The sequence below is a fragment of the Sorex fumeus genome, unplaced genomic scaffold (genome assembly GCF_029834395.1).
Source record: "Sorex fumeus unplaced genomic scaffold, SorFum_2.1 ptg000019l, whole genome shotgun sequence".
Classification (NCBI taxonomy): domain Eukaryota; kingdom Metazoa; phylum Chordata; class Mammalia; order Eulipotyphla; family Soricidae; genus Sorex; species Sorex fumeus.
This window is the reverse complement of record NW_026606076.1, coordinates 42075266-42094050: the sequence shown is the minus strand read 5'-3', so window position 1 is coordinate 42094050 and position 18785 is coordinate 42075266. Positions and strand designations below refer to the sequence as shown.

Genomic DNA, 18785 nt, shown 5'->3' with positions numbered 1-18785 from the left:
ACGCACGCACGCAGCGGGGCACGCATGCACAATCGGAACGAGCGGCAGTCCCTGTTAATCACAACTGTGGACACAGTTGCGTGTTGGGGACATGCAGGAGACCAGAAAGGAAGCATTGCGGTGGGGAGAGGAGGCGGGGGAGCTTGGGGCCTGGTCGGTTTCTGAGCTCACTTCCCCATCCAGAACATTCCCTGGGCCTGGACGGCGGCCAGACTCCAGCCGCCAGCGCCGACCTGTGGCCGGTCGGTGTCCACCCGGGGGTGGTTTGTGCTCCGGCCTCTCTGGCTTTCTGTCCCCCCCCCCCCCACGCCCCCGTGCATGGTGCAGAAGAAGCGGTGGGTGCATCCCTTTGGCCTCCCCTCCCCTGAGCCCCCAATGGGGGAGACACGGAGCCTCTCGGAGAGTGTGGGGGCGTCGGGGGTCTCACCCGGGCTGGGTGTGCCAACGTGGCACAAGCCCACGTGCCTGTCACCGGTCACATTTCCGTGCCACAAAGCTGATGAGCACGTGCCCCACCAGGACACCGCACGCGCCGGCCACCCCGTCCGTGTCAGAGCGAGGCGGAGATCCCGGTGCGCGGGTGGAGGGACAGGGGCCACGCGTGGGACGCGAGGGACACACCCTTCTGGCCTGCTGGCTTTCCTGCCCCTGCCTGGCCACTGTGTCCTCCCGTGGCGGCCCGGGCTGGGCTGACCGCCGAGTGTGCCCAGGTGAGCTCAGCCTCCACCCCGCCCACCCCCGGAGAGAGGAGGGGACACGGGTTCCCTGGTCCCCACCAGCGGCGCACCCCTGGGCGCAGATCTCACTTCCTTCCACACAGGATGTGTGTAGCCTCCCGGTGACGGACACCCGGGGTTTCCGTGCACGTACCTTCAGAGTCCGCAGCTTGCGGAAGAGGGCTGTGGGCTGGCAGAGCACTCCTGGGGGAGCATCACCCTCCCTCCCTCCGGCAGGGGCGCAGAGACGTGGCTGCCGCAGCCGCCAGGGACCACCCCGGGATCGTGGTGAGAACTGGATCCCTGGTTTCTCCTGCAGCCTAGTCATGTTTCTCCCTTTTGCCTGGGTCCTGCTGGGGCTGCTGTGGCTGGCCGGTAAGTCTGCCTCTGGGCTGTGGAGAGTGCTCAGGAGCCCAGAGAGGGAGGGGGTCGGAGCAACAGGATCACAGGGAGGGCACTGGACTTGCATGCAGGGGGGAACGGGTTCCATCTCCTGCACCTCCTATGGACCCGTGAGCCGGCCAGGAGTGATCCCCGAGGGCAGAGCCAGGAATAAGAAAACCCTGAGCACTGCCAGGTGTGGCCCCAAAATAAAATAAAAATTAAAAAAATGTGGGGGCTTGGGCCCGAGCAACAGCACAGCGGGTAGGGTGTTTGCCTTGCACGCAACCGACCTGGGTTCGATCCCCGGCATCCCATATGGTCCCCCAAGCATCGCCAGGAGTAATTCCTGAGTGCAGAGCCAGGAGTGACCCCTGAGCATTGCTGGGTGTGACATAAAAAGAAAAAAAAATGCGGGGGTTGGAGCGATAGCACAGCGGGGAGGGTGTTTGTCTTGTATGCCGGGGACGGGTTTGATTCCCAGCATCCCATAGAGTCCCCTGAGCACCGCCAGGGGTAATTCCTGAGCGCAGAGACAGGAGTGGCCCCTTTGCATCGCTGGATGTGACCCAAAAGGCAAAATAATAATAATAATAATAATAATTTTAAAATGCTAAGAGGGGTGGGAGTTTGTAGCAGGAAGGTTGGAGGAAGTTGAAGGGGCTGGGGAGGAGGGTGAGAGTTGCTGATGGGGTGTAACCATGGGCTGGGTTGGCTGGTGAAACTGTAGTGGGGGATGGTCCCCAACTGATCAGGGCCACTGCGGGCATAAAGGACAGTGTCCTATACCATGAAACTTGCATGTGCTTGGGAGCCTTGGGGGGAGGGGAGGTCCAGAGGATCCTTTTTTTTTCTTTTTGGGTCATACCCGGCGATACTCAGGGGTGACTCCTGGCTCTGCACTCAGGAATCACTCTTGGCGGTGCTTGGGGGACCTATGGGATGCCAGGGATGAACTCAGGTCGGCCATGTGCAAGGCAAATGCCCTGCCCGCTGTACGATTGCTTTGACTCTTTGCAGGCCTTCGTACTGTTGGAATGTTTGACTTGGAGCTCCAGGTTGTTTAGTTGCTCGTTTGTTTTTGGGGTTTTGGTTTTGTGGCTGATTAGGGGCTGTTCCTGCCGGTGCTGGGGGACCCTACGATGTCGGACCTGAGACTACTAGGTACTCTCGCTTGCCACGCTCTCTGTCTCTGTCTCTGTCTCTCTTTCTGTGACTTTTTTTTTTTAAAGACAGTGGGCCAGCAGATAGGGCGTTTGTCTTACACGCAGCCAACCCGGGTTCAATCCCCAGCATCCCATATGGTCCCCTGAGCACCATCAGGAGTAACTCCTGAGTGCATGAGCCAGGAATAACTCCTGAGCATCACTGGGTAGGACCATAAAGCAAAAAAAGCAAACAAAAAGAAAGAAAGAAAGAAAGAAAGAAAGAAAGAAAGACAGGTCCAGAGAGATAGTACAGTGATCCTTGGCACCCTAATCCCCACCAGGAATGATCCCTGAGTGCAGAGCCAGGAGTAAGTCCCAAGGCCCACAGCACTACCTGGTGTGACACCCCATCTCCCTAAAAAAAATGGGGGGATCAAAAGGAGGGGATATAGATTTGAGCCCCGCAAGCTGCCTCTGAGTAGTTTCAAACAGTGACACTTCATACCTGTTGTGAACCCCGGTTTCTGCGGCCAGCCTGAGTTTGATCGCCCAGGCCCCACCAGGAGTGAGCCTGGGGCCCCACTGGGTGTGTCCTCAAAACCAAAAAAAAAAAAAAAGGAAGAGAAAGAAATTAGGGTCCTGTACCTGGGTCACACTTATTTTTCTAGCTGACAATGGGCTGTTTTCCATTCACTACCCCGGCTCTTTCTGGCTGGGTCCCACATCCTCTTCATGTAGGCGGGTAGACAGGCCCGTGGCAATGATTTTCTGGGAAGTAATAAAGCCAGTAGCTCAAGGCTGCAAAGCTCTTCACCTGGCAGATACAGGAACTAAGGCCTGGTAAGGCTTCTCCTGGGACCAGCAACCCAGAGCGGGCTGGACACCCCCAGCAGGAACGAAGGCCCGGAAAGGAATCTCCGAGAGGACCATGGACCACTCCCAACCCTACCCCTTGGCAGCCACCCTAGCAATGGACTTTTCTATTTTTTTTTTGGAGGGGGGAGCGGTTATACTCAGTGATGCTGAGGGGTTCCTCCTGGCTCGGCACTTAGGAATCACTCCTGATGGTGCTCAGGGGACCCTCTAGGATGCTGGGGATGGAACCTGGGTCAGCAGTGTACAGGGCAAACCACCCTCCCTGATATACTATCGCTCGGGCCCCTAGCAACGGACTCTTACCTCGCTAGAAAGCACCATATAAGGTGGCTTGGGGGAAAAAAAAACCTGTAAAAGCCACCTGGAACAAAGGAATGACTCGCATATGCTGCCTGAGCCTTTGTACTGCTTGCACGCATGTAGGCAGGCACATGTGTCACCCGCATCATCTCCCTTCTGGAGCTATGTGCTGGGGCTCTCTCCATCTTTGGACAAGCCTGTGTTGTTCTCTCTTGAGCGTGTTACACTCTCTTCACTTTTCTCTCCATTTTATTTTTCCACTCCTGGTCTCCTGAAATTCCTTTCTGTGAAATAGAACAGATGCTTCGAAACCCCTGGGTAAAGTTTAGGATTGACTTTCTCATCCTGCAAAGAGCAATTCCAGGGATGGAGCGATAGCACAGCAGGGAGGGCGTTTGCCTTGCATGCGTCTGACCCGGGTTCAATTCCCAGCATCCCATAGGGTCCCCCTGAGCACCGCCAGGAGTAATTCCTGAGTGCATGAGCCAGGAGGAACCGCTGTGGAAAGCCGGGTGTGACCCAAGAAGAAAAAAAAAAGAAAGCAATTCCTCACTCCAGCCTAAGTCCGCGGTTCCCCGATTGATGGTGGGGGTGACTCCCATGGGGACATCAGTGTGGTTTGATGGCCCCCCCTGGTGGGGCTGGCAGGAGTGTGTGTGTGTGTGTGTGTGTGTGTGTGTGTGTGTGTGTGTGTAGGGGACTCTGGCCCGCACTGTGCAGGAGAAGCTCATCACAGACTATCAGCCCCATCCTTTCCTGCCAGTCCAGGGGTGGCAGAGGTGGTTGGAGAGGAAGTGACCGTCTCCCTCCTCCCCTGCTCACATAACCCACTGGTGGGGGCCCACCGACTTCACTCTCCTGGACCACAGGGGTGGGGCGTTCTGGAGTAAGCTCCCCACCCCTCCGCTGCTCCAGGAATGGGCCAGAAACGCCTGTTCTGACTCCAGCCCCGAGCTCCCCGGAGTGCGGCTCCCTATGCGTGCGGGGGCCTTCCTTGGGACCCTGATGCCCGGTCCCCCGCACCTCTACCCCGGGTTCAGACATTGGCGGCTTGGTCTCCCCGCCCCCCCCCCCCACCCTCAGCTTTTTCTGCCTCTCCCTTCAGGCGCCATGAACGGAGCCCAGGAGGTGGAGGTGGGGCGTGACGCCCACCTGCCCTGCGCCTACGCCCCCGGGCAGCCCGAGCGCCTGGTGCCCATGTGCTGGGGCCGGGGCGCCTGCCCGCTGCGGGGCTGCCCTGGGAGGCTGCTGAGGACGGATGGGAGGAGCGTGCAGGAGCAGGCCGACGCCAGGTACCAGCTGCGGGGCACCCTCCTCCGAGGAGACGTGTCGCTGACCATCGAAAGGGCGGGGCTGGGCGACAGTGGCCCCTACTGCTGCCGCATCCTGTTCCCGGGCCCCATGAACGACCAGAAGGTCACTGTGACACTGACCGTCAGGCCAGGTGCGTGCCTCTCGTGCCCAGGGAGGTGCCCTCAGACCTGATGTTCACCCGTGGGGTCTGTGGGGGGGGGGCGCAGAGGACAACAAGGGGGGCAACGGCATCAGGGACCTCCCGGAAATGCTTGGGAACCCCCCCAGCGAGAGAAACTGGTTAGGGGTGGGGTCTGCAAACTTCTCCTCCTTGTCCCTCGTGATACCATAGGGACAGACTGGGAGTGGGAGAGAGGGGGAGGGGGAGAGAAGGAGAGCAAGTAGGGGAGAGAGGAAGAGGGAGAGAGGGAGAGAGAGAAAGAGAGAGAGAGGGAGGAAGGGAGAGGAGAGGAAGAGAGGGAGAGAGAGATCACGAGTAGAGAGAGGGGGAGTGGGAGAGAGACAGTTGTATATTCATGCATGCAGGTGTGTGTGCGAGTATGTGTGCGGGTGTATGTGTGTGGGCATGTGAACGGGCATGTATGGGAGCGCATGCTGGTATACGCAGGTGTGTGCATGTGTGTGTGTGTGTGCACGCAGGCTTGTGCAGTCACATGTATGTGTGTGTGTGTGCAGGAGTGTGTGCAAGCTTGTGTGGATACAGGTGTGTGCATGCAGGCCTGTGTGGGTGTGTGCTAGTGTGTGTGTACGTGTGAGTATGCACGTATTTGTACGTGGGTGTGTGTTTATGTGTGTGCATGTGTGCAGGCATGCGTGAGTATGTGCAGGTGTGCTGCATGTATGTGCATTTGCAGACGTGCGTGTGGTGTGCGTGCGTGGGCATGTGTGTGTGTGTGCAGGTGCGTGTGTGTGCACATACATGCATGTGTGTGCGTGAAGGTGTGTGAATGAGTGCAGGTGTGTCTGTGCGCGCATGCAGGTGTGTGTGTGTGTGTGTGTGTGTGTGTGTGTGTGTGTGTGCAGGTGCTCGGAGCAGCGTAGGGAGCCTCACTCTCTCTGCTCCCCCCCAGCTGAGGCCGTCCTCACCACCACTGTGAACAGAGGCTTCACCATCCCGTGGGCACCCAGCGCAGAGGGACAAAGCCCAGGTCAGTGTGACTATGGGGGGAAGCTGGGGTGTGGTGGGGGCTGGGGGCAGGGGTTTGTCTATTGTTGGGGGGGGAGTTTTTTTGGTAGAGCACACCCAGCAGTGCTCAGGGCTGACTCCTGGCTCTGTGCTCAGGGATCACTCCTGGCAGGCTCAGAGGACCCTATGCAGTAGCGGGGGGGGGGGGGGGGGGGGACTGAGGCCACCTGTGTTTGTTATGGGAGCCTGAAACCTGTGTGACCTCTTTGCCGCCTTTGTGAGGGGGTTGAACACGGAGGGGTGTCGATTTGAGGAGAGGAGGCAGGGATGCTCCCCAGCTGGGATGGTGGAATTGGTGGGACATCCTGGAGGGGTGCTGGTCTCCAGGTAATACCTGTGAAGAGCAGAGACTGAAAATGGGTTCCCTTATTTTATTTGCTTGTTTATTTTTGGCTGGAGCGATAGCACAGCAGGTAGGGCGTTTGCCTTGCACGCGGCAGACCCTGGTTCGATTCCTCCATCCCTCTCGGAGAGCCCGGCAAGCTCCCGAGAGTATCCCACCTGCATGGCAGAGTCTGGCAAGGCTCCCCGTGGCATATTCGGTATGTGAAAAACAGTAACAACAGGTCTCACAATGGAGAGGTTACTGGTGCCTGCTCGAGGAAATTGGTGAACAATAGGAGGACAGTGCTACAGATTTTCTTGGGTTTTGCTTTAGTTTTTGTTTGGGGGCCCCACCGGGCAATGCTGAGGGCTGACTCCTGGCTCTGCGCTCAGGAATCACTCCTGGTGGGACTCAGGGGGCCCTGTTGGTAGGCCAGGGATGGAACCAGATGGGCTGTCTCTCCACCCCCAGGCGTGTGTTTTTATTTTTATTTATTTTTATTTATTTATTTATTTTGGTTTTTTGGGGTGGGTCACACCCGGCGATGCTCAGGGGTTACTTCTGGCTCATGCACTCAGGAATTACTCCTGGCGGTGCTCGGGGGACCCTATGGGATGCTGGGAATCGAACCCGAGTCGGCCATGTTGGCTGCGTGCAAGGCAAACGCCCTATCCGCTGTGCCATCGCTCCAGCCCTGGCATGTGTTTTTAAATTCAGGGAAAGCGCTGCTAACTGTCCCATTGTCTCTTTTTCCCTCCTTGGGGCAGGGACAGAGACGCTGGAGCTGCCCCGTGACAGAAATGGGTCGGTAAGTAGCTGTGAGCAGGCGTCCAGGCAGATTCCTTCCCTTCCTTCTCCTGGGGAGGGTGTGCCTCCGCCCCTCCCCCCTGCCACCCCTGTCCCCTGAGCCCCAGGAGCCTGCTGGGACCTGGGATCTAAAGGTCATGGCGAGGGTCAACTCCGTGCCTGAGACCAAGAGGAAGCCTGAGCATTGGTATTGGTTCTTTTTTTTTTTTTTTTTTTTTTTTTTTTTTTTTTTTTTTTTGCTTTTTGGGTCACACCCAGCGAGGCTCAGGGGTTCTTCCTGGCTCTGCACTCAGGAATTACTCCTGGCGGTGCATGGGGGACCCTATGGGATGCTGGGGATCGAACCCGGGTCGGCCGCATGCAAGGCATATGCCCTACCCACTGTACTATCACTCCAACCCCATCATCAACATCAACATCATCATCATCCTCATTTTGGTTTGGGGTCACACCCGGCGATGCTCAGGAATTACTCCTGCGGTGCTTGGGGGACCCTATGGGATGCTGGGGATTGAACCCGGGTCGACTGATTACAAACCCGCTGTACTATCACTCCAGCCCCGGTCCTTCTTTCTTTTTTCAACTTTTGGTTTGGGCTTTGGATTTTGGGTCTCACCCAGTGATGCTCAGGGCTGACACCTCCTGGCTCTGCACTCAGGGATCACTCCTGGCAGGGCGAGGGGCAAGGGGACCCTCAGGGGTGCCGGGGATCGAACCCAGGTCAACCACATAAAAGGCCAGCTTCCTCTGCGGTACCTTGGCTCCAGACCCCGCTTGGAGCTCTTTTGCTCGCTGCAGAGACCAAGCCTGACCCTTCATAGAGGGGGTTGAGATTTTTTTAAAATTTTTATTGAATCACCGTGAGCTATAGTTACAAAGCTTTCATGTTTGAGTTTCAGTCATACAATGATCCAACACCCACCCCTCCACCAGTGCACATTCCCCACCATCAATATCCCTAGTATCCCCCCTTTTCCACCTTCCCCCTGCCTCCCTGGCAGACAGTTTCCCCCCATCCTCTCTCTCTACTTTGGGGCATCATTTTTTGCAATACAGATCCTGAGAGGCCATCACGTTTGGTCCTTTATCTACTTTCAGCACACATCTCCCATCCCAAGCGATCCCTCCAACTATCATGGGCTTAGTGATCCCTTCTCTATTCCAGCTGCCTTCACCCTCAGCTCATGAGTCAGGCTTCCAATTATGGAGTAATGTTCCTGACCTCTGTGTTTACTGTCCTTGGGTGTCAGTCTCATATTATTTTATGTTCCACAAATGAGTGCAGTCATTCTATGTCTGTCCCTCTCTTCCTGACTCATTTCACTTAGCATGATACTCTCCATGACCATCCACTTATAAGCAGATTTCATGACCTCATCTCTCTTAACAGCTGCATAGTATTCCATTGTGTAGCTATACCAAAGTTCCTTTAACCAGTCTTCTGTTCTCGGGCACTCGGGTTTTATGGGTTCCCTTATTTTATTTGCTTATTTGTTTTTGGCTGGAGCGATAGCACAGTGGGTAGGACATTTGCCAGATTCTGGCTATTGTGAACAGTGCTGCAATGAACATACAGATGAAGATGTCATTTCTACCGTGCTTTTTTGCACCCTCGGGATATATTCCCAGAAGTGGCATTGCTGGGTCATATGGAAGGTCAATTTCTAGTTTTTTAATGAATGCCCATTGTTTTCCAAAAAGGCTGGACAAGTTGGCATTCCCACCAACAATAAAAGAGAGTCCGTTTCTCCCCACATCCATGACAACACTGGTTGCTCTTGTTCTTTTTGATGTATTCCAGTCTCTGTGGTATGAGATGATATCTCGTTGCTGTTTTGATTTGCATCTCCCTGATGATTACTGATGTAGAGCAAGTGGAAACAAACATAAACAAATGGGGCTACATTAAACTAAGAAACTTCTGCATCTCAAAAGAAACAGTGACCAAAAATACAGAGAGAGCCCACGGAATGGGAAAGAATATTTACCCAATACCCATTTAATAAGGGGTTAATATCCAGGATATACAAGACACTGGTCGAATAGTATAAGTAAAAAAAAAGCCCTCCTGGGGCTAGAGTTATAGCACAGCGGGGAGGGCGTTTGCCTTGCAAGAGGCCGACTCAGGTTCGATTCCCAGCATCCCATGTGGTCCCCTGAGCACCACCAGGAGTAATTCCTGAGTGCAGAGCCAGGAGTAACCCCTGAACATCACTGGGTGTGACCCAAAAAGAAGAAGAAGAAGAAAAAAAGAAATACAAATGGCCAAAAGGCACATAAAAAAATGCTCTACATCGCTATTCATTGGGATTGAGATTTCAGAGCCTGGCTGGCGCAACCTGTCCTGTCCCTCTATGCCCCTGAGCCCGGGCTCTGTTGGTGTTTTCGCAGTTTGGGGCCACGGTGGCCAGTGAACCGCCACCGGACGCTGGCGTCCCCCTTAGGACGGGCCTTTACATCTGGGCCGGGGTCTCGGCAGGCTTCCTGCTCATCTGCAGTGCTGTCATCCTCATAGGTGAGTTGTCACAGCCGCGTCTCCCTCCCAGGTGGGAACCTGAGAACACTCTGTGTGCAAGGGGTCCGGGTTCATCCCACGACCTGCCATCCCCCTGGGCTCTGGGAACGACCCCCGAGCATGGCTGGCTGTGTCATCAGCACCCACCTCTGCCCTCCCCAGCAAAGAGGCTGGATGTCTACCGGAAGGCAGATGTTTGGGTTGTGACCAGGTGGCGCTTGGGAGTTGCTTCTGGGATCACAGGGACCAGAAATTCATCCTCCGTCCGAGGCTTGTGCCCCAGACCCCAGGGTTTGCTCTGCCCTTCCAGCCCCTAAAGAGAACTCTAGCTGACTCCCCCCATCTTCTTTTTGGCTTTTTGGGTCATGCCCAGCGGGGTCCAGGGGTTACTCCTTGCTCAGCACTTAGGAATTACTCCTGGCAGTGCTCAGGAGACCCTATGGGATGCCGGGGATCAAACCCAGGTCAGCCGTGTGCAAGGTCAATGCCCTCCCTGCTGTGCTATTGCTCCAGCCCCAGCCCTAGCTCTCTTTCATCCTCTCCTGGCAGGTTTTGTTTCTTTTATTGGTTTGTTTTTGTTTGGGGACCAGCCCAGGGGTGCTTTACTCCTGACTCTGTACTCAGGGATTACCCTTGGAAGGGCTGGGGTTGGGGAGGGACCATATGAGATGCCGGGATTGAGCCTGGGAGGAGCACCGTGCAAAGCAAGCACCCCCCTGCCTCTGGGAAGTATGGCCCCCTGGGAAGTATGTTTTATTTATTTATTTATTTTGTATTTTAACGAATCACTGTGAGAAACAGTTACAAGTTTATAAACTTTTGTGATTTCTTTCTTTCTTTCTTTCCTTCTTTCTTTCTTTCTTTCTTTTTTTGCTTTTTGGGTCACACCCAGCGATGCACCGGGGTTACTCCTGGTTCATGCACTCAGGAATTACTCCTTGCCTTGCTCGGAGGATCATAAGGGATGCTAGGAATTGAACCCAGGTCAGGCTGTGTGCAAGGCAAATGCCCTACCCACTGCGCTATTGCTCCAGGACTCTTGTGATTATGTTTCAATGTTCGAACACCCATCCCTCCACCAGTGCCCATTCTCCATCACCAATGTCCCCAGTATCCCTCCCACCACCCCCACCCCTTCCCACCTGCCTCTGTGGCAGGCACATTCCCTCTTACTCTCTCTTCTTTTGGGTGTTAAGGTTTGCATTATAGGTACTAAGCAGCCACCATGTTTGGTCCATAGTCTACTTTCAGCACACATCTACCATGGGAAGTATGTGTTATCCCCATCTTGCGAGAACAGTGGTCCTCTCTATCCCAGTCACCAGAGGAGAAAAGTGTCTCCAGGAAACCAGTTTCCCCCATTCTCCAGAGTCCCCAAGATGCAAAGCAGGAATTCAGATCCAGTAGGTGGGGGGCCGGAGAGATAGTATAGTGGGTAGAGCGCTTGCCTTGCACAGGGTCCGCCTGTTTTTGATCCCCAGCATCCTCGGGCCCAGAGAACCCATGTGGGATGGGCTTGGGGGATCCTATGGGATGCCAGAGATCAAACCCAGGTTGTCCACATGCAAGGCAAGCCCCTGCTCATTGTATCAGCACTCCTGCCCCGGTTCTTTGGTATTGTTGATGTTCCATATACTGAGGGGCTAGAGCAATAGTACAGTGGTAGGGTGTGACCCCAGATTCAATTCCCAGCACCACACAGGGTCCCCAAAGCCCGCCAGGTGTGATCCCTGAGCACAGAGCCAGGAGGAAGCCCTGAGCCTTGCCGGGTGTGGCCCACAAAGCAATACAGAGAGAGAGGGAGGGGGGAGAGAGAGAGAGAGAGACAGAGACAGAGAGAGAGAAGAGGGAGGGAAAGGGAGGGAAGGAGAAGAAGAGAGAGAGGAAGAGAGAAAAAGAGGGAGGGAGAGAGGGAGAGGGAGAGGGGGAGAGAGAGAGATAGAGATAGAGAGAGAGAGAGAGAGAGAGAGAGAGAGAGAGAGAGAGGAGCAATAAAGATGTTCCAACTTATTTGCTCATCAAACCCCTGTTGGCCCTTAAGCTTGTATCTTGTTTGTCTGAAACTGTCTCTTTGGGGCTGGAGTGATGGTACAGCGGTTAGGGCGTTTGCCTTGCATGTGGCCGACTCGGGTTCAATTTCCAGCATCCCTTATGGTCCCCTGAGACTGCCAGAAGTAATTCATTCCTGAGTGCAAAGTCAGGAGTAACCCCTGTGCATCACCGGGTGTGACACGGAAAGCAAAAAAAAAAAAAAAAAAAGAAAAGAAAAAGAAAGAAACTGTCTTTTTTTGCTTGCTTTTTCCATTCTGAAGAGGCTGTGGTCTCTCTCAGTACTTCCTCTCTTTCTCTCCCCTCAAATCTAAGGAAGTTTCAGTAAAAAATATTTTGCTTCACTAAAAAGTAAAGGATGGGGGAGGAGTGATGGTCTAGTGGGGAGGGCGTTGGCCTTGCACGCAGCTGACCCGGGTTCGATCTCCAGCATCTCTTATGATCCCCTGAGCACCACCAGGAGTAATTCCTGAGTGCAGAGCCTGGAGTCACCCCTGAGCACCGCCAGGAGTAATTCCTGAGTGCAGAGCCTGGAGTCACCCCTGAGCACCGCCAGGAGTAATTCCTGAGTGCAGAGCCTGGAGTCACCCCTGAGCACCGCCAGGAGTAATTCCTGAGTGCAGAGCCTGGAGTCACCCCTGAGCACCGCCAGGAGTAATTCCTGAGTGCAGAGCCTGGAGTCACCCCTGAGCACCGCCAGGAGTAATTCCTGAGTGCAGAGCCTGGAGTCACCCCTGAGCACCGCCAGGAGTAATTCCTGAGTGCAGAGCCTGGAGTCACCCCTGAGCACCGCCAGGAGTAATTCCTGAGTGCAGAGCCTGGAGTCACCCCTGAGCACCGCCAGGAGTAATTCCTGAGTGCAGAGCCTGGAGTCACCCCTGAGCACCGCCAGGAGTAATTCCTGAGTGCAGAGCCTGGAGTCACCCCTGAGCACTGTGGGGTGTGACCCAAACATGAGAAAAGGGAAAAAAGAAAACGCTCAGACTGAGTGTTAGAAAATAGACCTCGGAAAGTAGAAGAGAAAGGAACTCCCTAGAGCCAGGAGGAACTCAGCGGAGAACTAAGTTAAAAGTAAGGGGTCTGTGCTCAGAAAATGGGATTCTTTGTGTTTCTTATCAAGTGTTCCAAAGACTGTGATTTCTGTCCTACTCACAGAATGGTTGGCTAATTTAGGGCCTTTTGTGCTGCTCTCAGAAGCTGACACCCTCTATGTACTGGGATTTATTCTTAGGAAGACTGCCCGGTCTGTTTATTGAAGGTCTATTTGGTTCTTTATTTCAACATCTGTGCAGGGATCGCCCATTATCTCTGTGGCGTCTAAGAGCTGGGGCAAAATTTATGCTCGGGAAAATGGCAAAATTGATGGTTTTGGGAGAGTGGAAACTACCCAGCTTCAGAGAGAACCCAGGATCTGGCAGGAAGGTCTGAAATGCAGAACCAAGTCAGCTTGATTTGATTGATTTGACCCTAACACGGTGGGCAAGGGAGGAACAGGCCCCCCTCCCTCCCCTGCTGGCTCTGGAGACCTCCCTTGAGAGCTAGGGAGGCCCTTTACTCCAGGGTGGCCAGGCCCAGTCTGGCCTGCAGCACACACGGAACTTTCCGAGTTATCTTTGAAAACTTTCTGGAAGATGCAGTGACTTTGTCCACCCAAACCAGAAATGCTGACACTTCTCTAACCAGCTCACCTAAATGATGATAATTCAGTTGTTCTCAAGGGTCGGGGGTGGGGGCAACAAACCTGGAGGTACTCGGGGACTACTCCTGCATCAGTGCTCAGGGGATACTCCTGCATCAGTGCTCAGGGCTCACTCCTGGTGGTGCTCAGGGGACTGTATGTGGTACCCAGCATTGAACTGAGGTCAGCTCATGCAGGGCGAGCTCCCTGTTCCTCTCCCCTCTTGGAGGCATTGCTAACCACCTTCCTCCTCCCCACTTCTCTTCCCTAGGGCATTCTCGCCGAAAAGAGAAGTTGCAGAATTCCAGGTAAGAAGAGCAGGTGGAATCTTGGAGGATCCTCCTCAAAAATCCTGTTTCTTTCTTTGAATTTCTTTGTCCTTTGTTTGTTGGGCCACACCATGCTGTACTCAGGGCTTACTCCTGGCTCTGAGTTTAGGGTGCGTGTGCGTGTGCGTGTATGTGTGTGTGTGTGTGTGTGTGTGTGTGTGAGTTGAGGGGGGCAGTGTATGTGGTGTCTAGGGCTTTGAGCTTAGGTTAGGTGTGTTTTTTGCGTGTGTGCATGCGTGTGTGTGTGTGTGTGTGTGTGTGTGTGTGTGTAGGTGTGTATGTTGAGTGACAGGGGCGATGTATGTGGTTTCATTGGGGTTAAGGTACTTGCTCCTGTTCTAACTATTCTAAGTGCCTTAAAAATAGTTCTTTCTTTCTGTCTGTCTGTCTTTCTTTTTTTTCTTTCCTTCTTTCTTTTTTTCCTTTTTTTTTTTTTTGGCTTTTTGGGTCACACTTGGTGATGCACAGAGGTTACTTCTGTTCCTCCTGGCTCTGCACTCAGGAATTATCCCTGGTAGTGCTCAGGGGACCGTATGGGATGCTGAGAATCGAACCCGGGTCGGCCGCGTACAAGGCAAATGCCCTACCTGCTATGCTATCACTCCAACCAACCTTTCTTTCTTTCTTTCTTTCTTTCTTTCTTTCTTTCTTTCTTTCTTTCTTTCTGTGCTTTTGGGTCACACCCAGCATTGCACAGGGGTTACTCCTGGCTCTGCTCTCAGGAATCACTCCTGGCAGTTCTTGGGGTACCCTATGGAATGCTGGGAATCAAACGCCCTACCTGCTGTGCTATTTCTCCAGCCCCCTTTTTTGTGTGTGCTCTTTCTTTTTTTTTGGGGGGGCGCACTTTCTGGGTCACACCAGGAGATGTTCAGGGCTAACTCCTGGCTCTGCACTCAGACCAGCAGTTTCTCCTGACCCATTTGGAAGGGTGGTTCTGACATCTCCATGCAGTGCCTAAATGTCTCAGATCCCCCTTCAATGGAGGAGGGTGGTGCAAGGAACAAGCAATTGGCCTGAGATAGAAGGCAAATGTTTGGCCCTGTTTGTTTTATTTATTTATTTGTTTGGTTTGTTTTGGGTTCACACCCAATGATGCGCAGGGCTGACTCTGGGCTCAACCTTCAGGGATCACTCCTGGCGGTGCTTAGGGGACCCTATGGGATGCCGGGGATTCAACCCGGGTCTGCCGCATGCACGGCAAATGCCCTCCCCACTGTATTGGCGCCCCATCCCCCTCCATATGCTGTATTTATGCCCGAGAACATTACGGTTAATTCTTGATTTCTTCATGGGGGTGCCACATGATGGAATTTTCTTTTTATTTCTTTTTTTAAAAAAATTTTTGGGTCACACCTGGCGATGCTCAGGGGTTACTCCTGGCTCATGAACTCAGGAATTACTCCTAGTAGTTCTCCAGGGACCCTTTGGGATGCTGGGAATAGAACCCAGGTCGGCCGCGTGCAAGGCACGCACCCTACCCACTGTGCTGTCCCTCCAGCCCCGTGGTTCTATCTAATCCTCTCCCTATCTCCCACCCTCCCTTCCCAGGTCAGGCCCCCACACTGGCCCGTGTCAGGCATCTGTTCCTGGCACATAAGTAGAACGGTTTGTCTCTTGGCTGGCTGTCCGGGAGTCACAGGACTCAGTGCCCACGTCTTCCTTCCACAGGCTCATCACATTAACAGAAGAGCCCCCGATAGGGCTGGCCAAAAGAGCCGTAGGAGAGGAGAACATCTACACCATCGAGGAGAATGTGTACGAGATAGAGGACCCCGACGAAAATTACAGCTCCATCGCGCCCCAGCCGCTGGACTGATGCCGGGCAGGCTGCCTCCTCGGCACATGGAACTGTTGGCTTGTTTTATGTCTGTTTTGTTTTGCTTTGAGCCACACCCGGTGGTGCTCAGGCTCTGAGCTTAACTCCTGGCTCTGTGCTCAGGATCACTCCTGGCAGGGCTCAGGGGACCCTATGGGATGCTGGGGATCGAAGTCAGGACAGCTGCATGCAGGGTAAACGCCCTCCCCACTGTGTTATCGCTCCAGCCCTGCAGTTACCTTTTATGAGAACTGTGGAAGTGAATCTCTGCCCTTAACCCCGAGCAGAGAGTCCCACGGAACTGCATCATGGCAGCTTGATCTGCCTGGACTGGCCTCCTCCCTGGTCCAGTCTGTAGCCTAGGTACTCAGCTCCTAGGCCGCCTGTGGTGTCCTTCTGTGTCTACAAGTTTTCGTGGAGAAAAGAGGTTCTTTTTTTTTTCTTTTAGTTTTTGGGCTACATCCAGTAATACTCAGGAGATCTCCCTGAGTGTCACCAGGAGTGATCCCTGAGCACGGAGCCAGGAGTAACCCCTGAGCACTGCCGGGTGTGGCCCCCAAAACTGAAAAGTAAACTAACAGAAAGTGAGCTGTTTGCCTTGCTTGGTAGATGCTGGTGTTGCACAGTGCCCAGCTGGCCACTGGCCCTTGGGGCCTGTTCGTGACCGGAAGGAGGATCCCGTCCGGTGCTTCCTTTGAGCTGGACACCGTTCTAATGCCTAGAAATAAGACAGCAGAGAAATAAGACAGCAGACAGAAACAACAGGACTCAACACTACCCTCACAAGGGGGCTGGAGCTGTAGTTCAGTGGGGAAGGTGTTTCCTTGGATATGGTTGACTCTAGTCAGCACCGTATATAGTGCCCTGAGCCCCTCCAGGAGTGATCCCCAAATGCAGAGCCAGGAGTAAGCCCAGAGCTTTGCTTTTTGGGTGTGGCAGAAGAAAGAAAGAAAGAAAGAAAGAGAGAGAGAGAAAGGGAAAGAAAGGGAAAGAAAGAAAGAAAGAAAGAAAGAAAGAAAGAAAGAAAGAAAGAAGTTCTTAAGGCCAGGAAGATTGCTCAATGGGTAGAGTGCCTGCGTTCCCTGCAGGTCTGATAAGAAAGAAAGAAAGAAAGAAAGAAAGAAAGAAAGAAAGAAGGAAAGAAAGAAAGAGAGGGAGGGAGGGAGGGAAAGAGAGAAAGAGAGAAAGAGAAAGAAAGGAAAGAAACAGAAAGGAAAAGAAAGGGAAAGAAAGAAAAAGGAAAGAAAGAAAAGAAAAGAAAGGAAGGAAGGAAGGAAGGAAGGAAGAGAGGTTCTCAAGGGCCAGGAAGATGGCTCAATGGGTAGAGCACATGCTTTCCCTGCAGGTCTGATCCCTAGTCTCATGGTTCCCTGAGCACAGAGCTGGGAGTTGCCCCTGAACACTGTCTGTATGTGGGCAGGTGGCCAAAAAACCCAGGACAATCAAATAAGAGAAAATAAAGAACAAAGGTTCTCAAGTTGGGTACATTGTTGTCACTAGTGGTTTTTTTTTGTTTGTTTTTGGTTTTTATTTTTTTGCCTTAACATATTCTGGAAGAGGACCAGAAAGTAGTAGGGATAAGTTTCTTGTCTTGCAAGCTACTGACTTTAGTGTGATCCCCAGGACCCCACAGGGTCCCCACAGCACCAGCAGGAGTGATCCCTGAGCACCTCAAGGTATGCTCCCCACCCTGAACAAATACTAATACAGTGACTGCCAGGGCCAAGAGTCCTGAGCAAACAACCATTTTTCCCTTCTGTGTGCTTTTCTGGCTGTCTGAAATGTTGTTTCTATTTCCTTCACTAATAAAAAAAAAATAAGACAAGTATTCTGCGCTGAGGGATCACTCCTGGTGGGGTTCGGGGGACCCTTGGAGGTACCGGGGATGGAAGCTGGGTCGGTTGTGTACAAGGTAAGCGCCCTCCCCACTGTACTATTGCTCCTACCCCTTCTTTATCTTTTAAAATCAACCAGGCTCAGAACTCCAGTGTTTCAACCTATCCAGAGCCCCGGGGACTAGATTCCTGCTACTCTCGTCCACTTCTTATTCTCTTCTGGTCAGCCAGTCCACTAGGCTTCCTCCCTGCTTCCAGAACAACCAGTCTGGGGGGCCAGAGTGATAGTCCAGCAGGGAAGGCATTTGCCTTGCATGAGGGTGACCCAGGTTTGATCCCCGGCATCCCATAAGGTCCCCTGAGTACCACCAGGAGTGATTCTTGAGTGCAGAACCAGGAGTCAGCTCTGAGCATTACCAGATATGACCCAAAAAGACAAACTAGCAAAAAAAAAAAAATAGACCTTTCTGGCTCTGCCCCCTCTGGAACCTTCTCTCAGATGCTCCCCAGCTTGTTCTGTCACTGGGCCCTGGTTCCTGACTGCCCTCCCTGCAGGACCCCTCCAACCCCTGCCTAGTCCATTCAGCTGTGATGTGCCGGTGGACTTGCACTTCAGACATTTACGTATCTATTTTTCTCTTCTCCCCGCCATAGAGTCAGCTCCTGTGCATTTCAACTCCCAGGTGCATTGCTTGACCTGTCCTGGCAAGTGTGGCTGGAGCAACTAAACGAACACGTGTCCACTGTGTTATGAAGCCAGGCCACAGCACAGAGCCACATGCACGCACACATACCCACCCACACACCCACACACACACACACACACACACACACACACGCATGCACACACACACACACAGATTCACATTCCCCCTTCAAGGAACTTCATGAGGTCCAGCTTATCGGCCTGATTCCAAGAGCAAGATTCTCACAGGAAGTTCACCATGTTCTGAATCACGGTGTTGTGTGAATATTCGTCCAGTTGGAGGCGCTGAGACAAGGAACTCGAGAGAAATTATATTTCATGGAGGGCCCGGATTCGCTCAGATCCTGTGACAAAGGAAGAGCGTCCCAAGATCTCCTTTTATTACCACCCTACAGTACACACCTCTAAAGGGCTCAGTACACTGAGGTCATCAGTAAAGAAGTTAACAAGAAAAACGTGCAAAGACAAAGAAGTTACAGGAAGAACATGCAAAGCAGAAAGCTTTTCTGGGCTACAAGCACCTGGAATCTGCATGTCAAAGAGGCTGGGCTAGCCTCTGGAATCTGCATCATGAAAACAAACAAGCTAAGCCAGCACCTGGATCTGTGAGAAGAGGAAGATGGACAATTTCAGCATACTGAAATTTATGAAATTGTTTACTGAAGGCAGCTTAAAGAAAAAGAGGTTTAGCCTCATCCAAACCAGTCAAGACACATGAGTAATCATGCCTGTTTTCATGGGGTCCTGTTCCTGCCCATTTGCGGGTCAGTCTACCTGGGCTCATCCTGATGGCCTAGTCCG

At 53.2% G+C, this 18785-nt stretch overlaps 1 protein-coding gene across 1 annotated transcript; it reads left to right on the top strand.

Annotated features, from left to right (window-relative positions):
* The first annotated feature begins 1042 nt into the window (after positions 1–1042).
* HAVCR2 (hepatitis A virus cellular receptor 2) lies at positions 1043–15443 on the top strand. The gene is made up of 7 exons (XM_056113052.1): positions 1043–1091; positions 4527–4865; positions 5806–5883; positions 7014–7054; positions 9445–9568; positions 9731–9779; positions 15296–15443. The coding sequence occupies exons 1-7, from the start codon at positions 1043–1045 to the stop codon at positions 15441–15443; spliced, it is 828 nt and encodes a 275-aa protein (XP_055969027.1).
* The last annotated feature ends 3342 nt before the right edge of the window (positions 15444–18785 follow it).

Coding starts and splice junctions, on each gene's coding strand:
- HAVCR2 (XM_056113052.1), top strand. CDS start 1,043: ATGTTTCTCCCTTTTGCCTGGGTCCTGCTGGGGCTGCTGTGGCTGGCC. Junction 7,055..9,444: donor CCCGTGACAGAAATGGGTCG/GTAAGTAGCTGT, acceptor GTGTTTTCGCAG/TTTGGGGCCACGGTGGCCAG. Junction 9,780..15,295: donor GATGTTTGGGTTGTGACCAG/GTGGCGCTTGGG, acceptor TTCCTTCCACAG/GCTCATCACATTAACAGAAG.